Source organism: Megachile rotundata, chromosome 4 (assembly GCF_050947335.1).
Source record: "Megachile rotundata isolate GNS110a chromosome 4, iyMegRotu1, whole genome shotgun sequence".
Taxonomy (NCBI): Eukaryota; Metazoa; Arthropoda; class Insecta; order Hymenoptera; family Megachilidae; genus Megachile; species Megachile rotundata.
In genome coordinates, this window is record NC_134986.1 from 15764782 (window position 1) to 15776109 (window position 11328).

The 11328-nt window shown below is 33.8% G+C and overlaps 1 protein-coding gene and 1 long non-coding RNA gene across 4 annotated transcripts in view; one reads left to right on the forward strand and one right to left on the reverse strand.

Annotated features, from left to right (window-relative positions):
• The first annotated feature begins 5218 nt into the window (after nucleotides 1–5218).
• The window catches only part of LOC143264244 (uncharacterized), a 119192-nt gene continuing 113082 nt past the window's right edge, over nucleotides 5219–11328 (forward strand). Inside the window, exons 1-2 of one of the 2 annotated variants that reach the window (XR_013037818.1) lie at nucleotides 5219–5367; nucleotides 5439–5543. This is a non-coding gene — a long non-coding RNA (uncharacterized LOC143264244). Of the gene's footprint in view, nucleotides 5372–5438; nucleotides 5544–11328 lie in introns of both variants that reach the window. The other variant, XR_013037817.1, reaches the window with a different exon arrangement.
• Nucleotides 5896–10985, reverse strand: spin (lysolipid transporter protein spinster). Of its 2 annotated transcripts, XM_012286828.2 has the most exons (10): nucleotides 10346–10985; nucleotides 10070–10266; nucleotides 9818–9969; nucleotides 9539–9742; nucleotides 9316–9450; nucleotides 8981–9242; nucleotides 8796–8894; nucleotides 8395–8596; nucleotides 7427–7521; nucleotides 5896–6485 (listed from the first exon to the last, which is right to left on the reverse strand). In XM_012286828.2, the coding sequence occupies exons 1-9, from the start codon at nucleotides 10551–10553 to the stop codon at nucleotides 7469–7471; spliced, it is 1512 nt and encodes a 503-aa protein (XP_012142218.1). In that variant the 5' UTR covers nucleotides 10554–10985; the 3' UTR covers nucleotides 5896–6485; nucleotides 7427–7468. The 2 variants fall into 2 exon arrangements, with proteins under 2 accessions (XP_012142218.1, XP_003704043.1); XM_003703995.3 differs by lacking the exon at nucleotides 7427–7521 and having other exon boundaries at nucleotides 10346–10979.

Consider the following 11328-nt stretch of genomic DNA (forward strand, 5'->3'; position numbering starts at 1 on the left):
TGAGGATAAACAAGAAGTAGTGAGGGGTTTAATTTAAATTTGAACTGAGGATGAACAAGAAGTAGTGAAGGGTTTAGTTCAAATTTGAACTCAGGTTGAACAAGAAGTAGTGAGGGGTTTAATTCTAGGTCTCTTTAATTCATTTATCTATTCATCTATGATCTTTAATTCTAGGAAATTTAATTTTAGATCCCTCGCATTTTTTCTTTCTCTGTTTCTATCTCCATTTTTATTTCGCAAATATCTATTTCTTCGGATACGATTTTTACGATACATAAAAGTGGTTTTAATTGATATGATATCATCCTTCATAGCTAAAAGATTAATTATAGACCTATAGATTTGAGATATTTATTGATCAAGTTTATAATGGTAGTCCATTAACCAGTCATTTCACCTAAATCGAATGTTTATTCAAATAACAAAACGCACCGAATTTAGCGAGCCTCTGCAATAAAAAAGGTTAAACAAGTTTCACCAGATACTACTTCTGTAAATAAACGAAACAGCACGCACCGTCTAATTCTATTTCAGTTCGAAACATCCGACTTCTCTTTAACTTCTCCCAAAAACAAATTTCTCTTCTCTATTTTATTCAATACCCATATTCAAACATCTACTTCCATCACAAAATACTCCTAACACAACATAATGCTTACGAAACCTCAAGATTAATTTCACCAAAGATAAAGCTTAACATCGTCCAGAGGTGAATTTCGAATCTACTATCTACTATAAACTTCACCGACGATTTCGCAGAAATATTCGAGGAGTATTTCGCTCGGAGAGAACGGATCATCTTCCTTAACTAGGAACTCGAGATTCCTATCGATGGTTATATCCCTATTGTTTGAGCCCTGCCATTTCTCAGCTACGAACATCAGAAAACCGTAAACGTAAGAGAGATCGGTATTGGACTTATGACCAGTGAGTTTCGCTTTTATTGTAACCCCGATAACAGCGGGATGAACTGTAAGCTTCCCGAAACTGTAGAGTAGAATTTAAGGGGTGAAACATCTTTGTAGAGTTTTGAAACCTGGCTTTCGTACGAAATACCAAATGAACGGAGGATTTATAGGAACTCGGTGATTTATAGGAACTTTTGGAAATTTAAAAATTGGGGGATGAATAGGGAAGCGAGGGAATTTGAGGAGTTTGAGATTTGGGGGTTAGAATTTGAGTGTGGGGATTTGAGGACGTGGAATTTGAGGGATTAGGAATTTGGGGATTTAGGGATTTGGGGACGTGGAATTTGGGGGACGTGGAATTTGGGGATTTAGGGATTTGGGGATATGGAATTTGGGGAATTAGGAATTTTGGGGATTTAGGGATTTGGGGACGCGGAATTTGGGGGATTAGGAATTTGGGGATTTAGGGATTTGTGGACGTGGAATTTGGGGGATTAGAAATTTGGGGATTTAGGGATTTGGGGACGTGGAATTTGGGGGACGTGGAATTTGGGGATTTAGGGATTTGGGGATATGGAATTTGGGGAATTAGGAATTTTGGGGATTTAGGGATTTGGGGACGCGGAATTTGGGGGATTAGGAATTTGGGGATTTAGGGATTTGTGGACGTGGAATTTGGGGGATTAGAAATTTGGGGATTTGGGGATTTGAGGACGTGGAATTTGGGGGATTAGGAATTTGGGGATTTAGGAATTTGAGGACGTGGAATTTGGAGGCTTAGGAATTTGGAGATTTAGGAAATTGGGGATTTAGGAATTTGGGGATTTAGGGATTTGGGGATTTAGGGATTTGGGGATTTAGAGATTTAGGGATTTGAGAATTTGGGGATTTAGAAATTTGGGCGCTTAGAAATTGGGAAAGTAAAAATTTGGGGGTCTAGGAATTTAGGCGTTTAGAAATTGAGGGACTAGGAATTTGAGGGCTTAAAAATTGGGGGACTAGGAATTTGGGGTATACAGGGTTTGGAGTGCTTAGAAATTCAGGAAGATAGGAATTTAGGTATCTAGGAATTTAAGTATCCAACAATTTGATGTCATATGTCATAAACCCAGGAATCTCAAGATACAGAAACTTGATAATCTAGAAATCTTAAAGTTTAATATCTCCATAAACTAACCCCATATTGCACCTGAGAGTACCCAAAGTTGAACCTACCTTATCAAATACATCTTATTACCCCGATTGCCTCGTTAAATTCGTAGTTACAACAAGACAACAATATACTTTCTGTCGTAAAATAAAATCGAACACGATCGAAACGAGTTCATATAAAGAGGGTGAAAATGGCATCGGACACCATACGTTCCACTAAATTTAATGTAAAGCGTCAGTCAAGTATCGAATAGCTCGTTGAAGTCCGCGATTCGAGCAATGATCCATTAATCAAGCTCGTAGCTTCTGTTCTCCGGAAACCATCGATCTCATGAACGTTTCGCCGCAACGGAAGTGGAACGTTCAGTAGTATAGGCGTCGTTATAATGCGACGCGACGCACGGTATAAAATAGTGATGGGTTCGAGCCGAATTTTTCAGTTCTCGAAACTCTAATCTATAGTCTAGTCTCTAATCTATAGTCTGTATTTTATTTATAAAATAAATAAAGGACTGAAATGTTCTGAATTTAGCAATTTCCAATGATACAAATTACAAGACGCGGTCAACTAGATAACTAAACAATACGTCACAAATAGCAATATTTGTACAATTTAATTATAGGACGAGGTCCACAACAAAATGTTCAAAGACGGGTCCTACAAAAGAGGAACATAAACTTTACAACCCCTGTAATATATAATCCAATTGCAAGAAACACGTATTCGTTGATTTTATCTTTTCTTCTCCGAGTTCCATGAATGTTTAAACACTCAAATTCCCGAATCTCGAACTCCTTGTATTTCAAGAATTTTCCACGTTTCGCCCGTCTAATAAAAAGAGGGAAACGAAGAGGAAGAAAGAGAGATTTGTCGACGATTCGCGTCGTATAGCGAAATAAACGATGGCGAATGAGAGAACGAGCGAAGAGGAGAGTTGATATTACGCGCGAAAAGGCCCTCGAGCTTCGTCGACCTAGAAATCGTTTACCGTCTACGTCAGTGCCGAGCACCGGAGAATAAGGTTTAAACGAGATAGTAGGCAGCCACTTTAAGGCCGGTGATAAAAAAAAACAGATACAATGGTCCTTCGTCGACGACGACTTCCAGTGTTATTTTTAAATTAAGGGCAACTAGCGGGGCGAGCGTGATGTGCAAGCCGAGACGCGATATGGCGGCCAAGAAATTTATGGACGTTCGAAATCTGATCGCCTTCGATCGATTTCGATGACGCACAAAATTTGTTAATTTGGAGATTTTTTTAATTTTGACATTTTTGAAATTTGGTCATTTTTTTGGAATTTGAAATTTTTATCAAATTTGATGTTTGTACATTTGGTGCCTGGGGAAATTTGGGGATTTTAAGATTTAGAAATTTTGGGGATTTGGGGAATTTAAGGATCTAGGGAATTTTTGGGTCCAGAGAATTTAAGGATCTAGGGGATTTAGGGATAAAGGGAATTTTTGATCCAGGGGATTTCTTTTGATCTAGGAAATTTTGGGACATAGGGACGTTAGACAGCTAGGGAATTTAGGGATGTAGGAGAGTATGAGATATAGAGAAATTAGGAATTTAAAAAATTTAGGGATTTAGGGATTTGAAAAGTTGGTAATTTGAACATTTTTTAATTTAGTAATTTTCATGTTTAGAAATGTTGTAACTGGGAAATTTAAAAATATAAAAATTTGAAAATTCATTAGTGAACAATTGAAAATTTCGGAAATCTTAATTTACTAATATAAGTACCTATTTTCTGATACTTTAAACTTACAAACTAAATAAAGAACCTATATACTTACCTACGTAACTTACTTCCACCACATGCAAAAAAAAATATGCGAAAATTTGAATACCCTCATTAAACACAATTCAACGAAAAGAAAAATAAATTGTCCTTTCTCCTGGTCAAACAATTTGCGAATCAAGGAGAAGATTATCGCGTCGATTTAAGATGGAACACTGCGAACAATAATACGTCCCCCCTCTAAATTTGTACGGCTGGCAAGAAACGACGCATCATTTTCTACATGAATTCATCGCAGCTAAACGAGACCATTTCTGAGATTGAATTAACAATCGCCTATCGGTTGCGTCACGACAATTCGCAGAACAGTTTTTGCTCGAAGACTTTCGATTTATGAGGAACAAGTTTCTCGCCTTCTGTTCTGAGGGTAATGAGTTGGAATTTTAAAAGACGTTTCCCCTGAACACGCGGATGAATGTAAAATTTAAATGAAGCTTGAACGAGGTTCCATCAAGTTGAACGAGTTTTCGAGTGCGAATCGCGGAATCTAATTCCGATCTCTGTACTTTTATTTCTGTTGCGAATGATTTTAATCGAATAGAAAATTCTTTGTCTATATTTGTTCTGTATAGTTTTTCGATATTCACCTCTCGTTACATTTTTCGAAGTTTTCTATTAAGTTAAATTATTGAAAGAATTATTAAAATTATTTATCAGATTTCTTAAAAATACCGCCATTTTTAACACAGAGTTTCAATTTCATAGAGAGTCATGCTCGCCAGCGTAACTCAGATTAAACAGTCGAATTAATCACATGGTAAAAAGGTAACGAATTAAAATTGCCTTACCTAAGAAGTAAGACGAAAATAGTATCACTTTAATCTTCCCTGATAACCAGATTTCCAGGATCCTTCAACTTTATTACGAATCAGCTTTATCGCCACGATGTTTGCACAAACATTACACGAATAATTTCACGGTTGCTTCCGACGAAACGATAAAATCGCGGCGACCCTTTCAGTGTCGGTAAGCAATTTCCACTGAAATAACCGGCCGCCGGCAAAATTTGAAAATTGCCGATCTTGATTGACGTACTATTCCCGTCAGTTATAAAACGCAATCTGCCAATCAGCTTCTCTCGCGTCCCTAATACGAGTTATCCACAAGTAATACTCAGACTACGTTGCATTTCCCGAATACCTTCGTGGCCTTTAAGCTTTATTTAGAAATTTTACTGCCGGTCTTCACGTTCACGAATTTCCAAACACTTCCCGTTCTTCGATAAACAACCAAATGTTCGCTAGTTCCGGACGATGCACGCACCGCGAAAATACTGATGATAGCACGATTATTTCGTTTTCGAATTTTCTGATTGTCGACGGTGGCGCCCTAATGAGTACTATTTGCCAAATTGTTAACCGGGTTGTCAAACTATGCAACAGGTTTTCGAACGCTGCGCAATAGGTTGTCGTTTCCCGCCAATTGTTTGTCGGAACCGTTGCTGGTAGTGTGCTCGTTCCTTTGGAGATTTTGAAGAACTTTATGGGTTTCGATTGTAAAGCTCGTAGGTATGCAGATATTACTTTGATAATGATACTTGAGGTATTATTTACGAATATTTTGCATTGTCTAAAGGTGCTCTCGACGAACCGCTTATCTTCGCCAAATATTAACAGAGTCAACAATGTTCATCGAGGGACGCCGTGTTTCGCCTTCGAGATATAACCGGCTTGGAGAAATGTAAGATAAGTGTTTTAAAAATAATTTATTCTTTTATTGAAAAAATTTATCGTTTTTATGACGATAAAGCGATATACTTGAAATCGTAATTAAATATATCAATTACATTGTTTGAATGTTTAAATAAATAGATATAGAGAATATTCGAGAATATTCGAGCATATTCGACATTTTGCATTCGTAAAAAAAAAATCAATAATACTTTACATTTTATATTAAGCATCATTTTGTAATGATTTAAAGGCTTTGTTTTGTCTTACATATAAAATTCTTTTAAATAGAAAACTAATTTTATTATCAACTTTTTTAAACATATATGTGCATTTTTTTGTGATGTATCAACGAATAAAAATGTTACATGGTATCATTTAATACACAAGGCACGTACATTACAAAGCTATCAATAAAGATATAGTCATGAATCTTATAAATATCCAATAACAAAATGTTAATACCACTACAAAATGTATTTGATAAATATTTATTTTATGTACTACCATAAGTACTATGAAAGAAACCTATTATAAAAATATAATATGAAAAGTGCCGTAATACTCACACCTATGAACTCTAGTTTTAATGTAGTTAAATAGATACATCACCAAGCTTAATACTTCTGTACATTATTAACAGAATACCTCGTTGAGGATGTTACTAATTAACAAAGTTTTTCTGAGTTTTTCCAGTATAAGAGGTTCTGCATACAGAACACTTGATTTCTTCATTGATATTATTAATATAATATTTACTTGTTCTGAACCGAATATATTCTTTTCTCGATCAGATAATATTTGTTGCCACAATAGCTGCACAACACTATTATACACACTTCGCTCATAATTAAACATTTCTAATATTCTCATTATGGTTTGTGCATGTCATCTTGTAATTCATTTTCAACTTCGTTGTTACATATGTACATTGAGTCTGAAATACTTCCACCTAAAACAGAACATGTTTACATTGAATTCATTTTCTAAAACAATCATAATATCAATTATTTTTTAATTTTGTTGATTCAATTGAATTAAAAAAATAATAGCGTTTATTTTTTCGGAAAAATGTTATCGCAAAAAAAATAAAGTCATGTTTTCTGTCATTTATTGCTATGATACACATAAAGAATAAATTTGAGTTAGTTGTATTGTACATTATTTTTAAATATTGCAGAATAGAATGTTAGAACACCAATAAGTTAGAAGTGTTAATATATATTATTATTATTATTAACAAATAATAGCTTCAGAACCTCACATGCAACCATTTGTCATGCAGAACTAACAAAACACACTGATTTTATGATGTGTAAAATCTTCTTAGTAGGCAAGCTTCATCATTTTCTTTTATATAAAGTATATAAACATATCAGAAAAATTATAATATTAGACTCACACATACTCCAACAACCAGAAATATACACATATTGCAATGCAAAATATTAATATCATCATTGAAACCTTTTGAGCACTATTGAGACCAAACAAAAAAGCCAATTCAAAATTAAGATGAAATTGGATAGGAAGGATAAAGGTTTTGCCCAAATAAAATAGAGCAAAATAAATGGAAAATGTAAAAGAATTATAATTTGTAGAAATTAATGTAAATGGAAAGAACAGGTATTCGATAATCAATTTAATTATATGATAGTTTTAAGTTTTATAAAAATTGAAAATATGAAACAATAGTCATTCTAAACATTCTAAAAATTCGTAATTTGAGATGAATTTTGAAGTATCTATAATGTACTTAATTAATAGAAAAGAAAATCAGCTAATATTAATTTCATTATATTTTTTCTCAACATATCTTTATGACATATCTTTATATTAAACTGATTATCGCGTCAAATGAAAAATATTAAATCATGAAAATAAATTATATACCGGGTTTACAGCATACTATCAGGGAAGGCCCAGTGATGCATTTTATAAATGCGTTGATTCAGCTTGCCCATTATTCTTAGAATCTAGATACTTTTCTGCAAGAAAGATGTTTGCATATTATACAAAATTAATTTTGTATACATTCCACATTAACCATGTAAAATGTTAACTTGGGTTAAAAAACTGTGAAGTCTAACTTTTTTAGTGCAGAGCTTACCATTTGTGTGTCTTATTTATATTTCATTTTTTAAACATTTTAAATTATTAATAGCAGGACAAAATGCGTTATCAGCAAAATTGAACAAATTTACGATAAATTCGTTTTCTGTTATTCAGATAAAATCCGAACTTTAATTTATAAACATTTTAAACTTTAATTTCTTTATGAATATTCTTTTAACCATTAACTTATTTAGATGATAATTTTGATTTGTCTATAACTGCATGAAAAATGGTTCATATTTACTAGAACTTTAAAATATTAAAAAAGTTTTTGCATATCATTTTCTTACTTTTGGCCTTCAAATCTGTCCATTTAACTTGATACTTGCGAATAATTGATGCACTGTATAGAAATAATTCCATTTTAATAAAATCGTCTGAATTATCAAATTTAGCAACAGCTTTTCATAACAATAAATTATAAATGAAACTTGGATCCTGAACAATATTACACTATTATCAGGAGTCAATTGTTTGTGCATCTGGCAAATGATGTGTATATAATAAAAGCATTAGTGCATTATTTTGACTTTTAAACTATCCACATTATCCTTGCAAATAGTGCTTTCAATACAAGACAATGACGAACTTGTACAAAAACGACGAAACGTGTTCCAATTTGTGTATAAATACTTGGGTATCAAACTCTAAGCTGTATTAGTAGCATTTTTCATACGACATGCAGATAAGATGCCAAGACAAGTTTTTATTTTCCCTTCAAATATTTTGCATACTCATTCACTTACCCGCGATTGTAAGATCTACTAGTGCTTTATCCTTCTGTATATACAATGCCGTGAGGAAGAAAAATAGACTTCCAATGACCTCTACGAACATAGTCAGAAACAATGCATATTGTAAACTTCGGAACTCGATAAGCTGATCATCGTGTGTCGTAGGTTTTATGTCCGTGTCTGGAAGAAGAACTGTTTTCAGTCCTTCTGACAACTGAAAACAATTGATCAAATTATCTTGAATTAATCACACAAAAGAACAAAATTGAAATGAAATGGATACTAATAATAAAATTATGCTGGTTCACATAAAAATATCAAACCATTGAAATTAAATAGTACATAATAGAAAGTATATAACTAAAATGTATACTTGACATATGTTTTAAGTATTAAGTATTCAAGATACTTACCAGACCAATAAGATAGGGGCTTCCTGCATCTCCTAAAGCATGGGCAATGAGTATCTGGAAAGCTTCTGCTGTAGATCTTCTTGTTGGAATCACTACATACTGTAACAGTCCAATATAACCAAATTTGGGAAGGTGTTTCCAACTTAGTTTATAATTAAGAAAAGAGTCATCTTTGAGTTACATACCAATAAGATGTCGGCGACAATAGACCAATTTAAATTTAATGATAATTGTCCAAAGAATACTAATGTATAACATATGACAGAATTTGTATTGGCAGTTAAAGTTGCAAAGAACAGTAATGGTACACTAATGAGAAGTCCAACAGCACATATTAAAGGATCAGCCTGTTGATAATTTACTCTTAGTTTTTGAGCTAGAAGTGAACCTAATGGTACTCCTATTAAACCAGCTGCCATTCCTATTAGTCCAAATTTGTATGCAACACTGAAATATTTGAAACAATGTTGAAGACCTTTTTGAGCACAATAGTTGTGTAGATAAGAATTTATCAACATACTCATCAGGATCAGCATCATGTGCATTAGGATGTAATGCAAATCCCAACTGTAAAAATGTTGGTGCCCACCAAGCTAGTGCTCCAGCAACAAAAGCTACACATGTAAATCCAGCAGTAGAGAACATAAAACTTGGGCTAGAAAGAACAGAAGTAATATCAATTACAAAATGCTATAATTATGTACACTCTGTACTTGTTTACTTTTTCAACTATTGATATTTACTTTCTTAATAATGCTTTGATGTCACTTGACCATGCGGTACTTGTCAAATGAACTCCACCTTCTCTTTCCCCCCTGATTGGATCTCTTACTATCACAAGGAGTAAAATAATTGCTATGATACCTAAAGCTGGTGTGATACGTAAACCCCATTGCCATGCACCGGTAGCTTTTGCTGTTTCACCACCTATTATATACCCTAATCCACTGAATATGAAATATGCATTTAATCATTGAAGTCAATTGTAATTCAAAAATTACATCAACAGAATTTCAGCCTACCTTCCAACAGGTATCGCAAAGTAAAACAATGCAAGCATTTTAGAGCGCAAATCTTTAACAAATAAGTCGCTTATTATTGTTGGAGCAATTGTGGAGTAACTGGCTTCACCTACTCCAACAAGAGCCCTGAAGAAGAGAAACCATCCAAATGACTGAAATAATTTTACCCAATATATTACAAAGAAGCTATGACAAAAATGTCGATCCTTGATCATAAACTAAAACAGACTTCCTATTTTGGTCTAGCATTACCTTCATATAAGAGCCAACAAATGTAGTTAAACACCACAAAAATACACCAGCGCTCATTATAACTTTCCTGTTGTAACGATCCCCTAAATACCCAAACATTGGTGCAAATATCATGTAACTTAAGATAAATGCAGTCTGTAAAAATCCAGACAAATCATTGCGAATACCAAAGTCATGCTTTATGTTTGTCAACACTCCTGCAAGAAGTTGCATACAAATTAGAGACGAACCAAGCAATGAACTTTATCCTATACAAAAAAAGAAGTTGGTACAGACCAGCGATCGTGAAACGATCCATATAATTGATGAGGTTGACAAAACACAAACACAATACTGTTATCCAGTCTTTTTTACTGACTGATCTAACGTCCGAAAACATTGTGTCTTGTATTCGTTTCTCTCTAGAGGTGTTCTGAGCATTCTCCGCATTCACTGCGTGATAATCGTACGGCGATGCGTTCGCAATGATATCTTCGTCGACCATGATCGTAAAAATTTGAGCTTGTGCCAATTGTCACTCGCATTGACACGAATTTCTTCTCTTAAAAATATTTTAACCTCTCAACAACTGTGGCATAACCTTAAAAGGACACTTTGCCTACACAGTGAATCGTATGTTTGCGCAGTCTACTGATATCACTAATACGTTCTGTTGCATATTCATGAGTTTACTATGAAACTACACCATTGCAATTGCACAGATTGCAAGAAATTTTTATTATGTTATTTATATCGAATGATATCATTTGCGTGACAACGTCACAGAATCACGCGTTTTCGGGTGACGACACGTAAGCGGCAAGTTTGACAACCGTTGAAATACTAACACTTTCGCGTTTATTACTTGGAAACGTTACTGCATTTTATCAAATACAGAAATGCAAATGCAGCTGTTTTTCATTTCTCATATCTTCGTATAATAATCGAACCGTAGCTTATTTTGTGATAAGAAAATGCGTATATAGGAACATTTTGCAACGTTTGGGACGTTCGTCGGTTGGGTGCAGGATTCCCCTAGTTAAAGGAAAGTGCAAGGGGAATGACCTTTTATTTACTTTCTACAGGGAGATCCCTCTTATGAATTATTCAAAATAATTATTCGTATGGTAATTTTTGCCTGAATTCGCAATAATCCATTCTTTGTTAATTTTATTAAAAATAATGTAAATATGCAGAAGGGTGATAATAGTAGAATCGATTAAAATTTTTTTTAAATACTTACCTGGAAGAAGTATTTGAGTAATATTATAGTTTCGGAT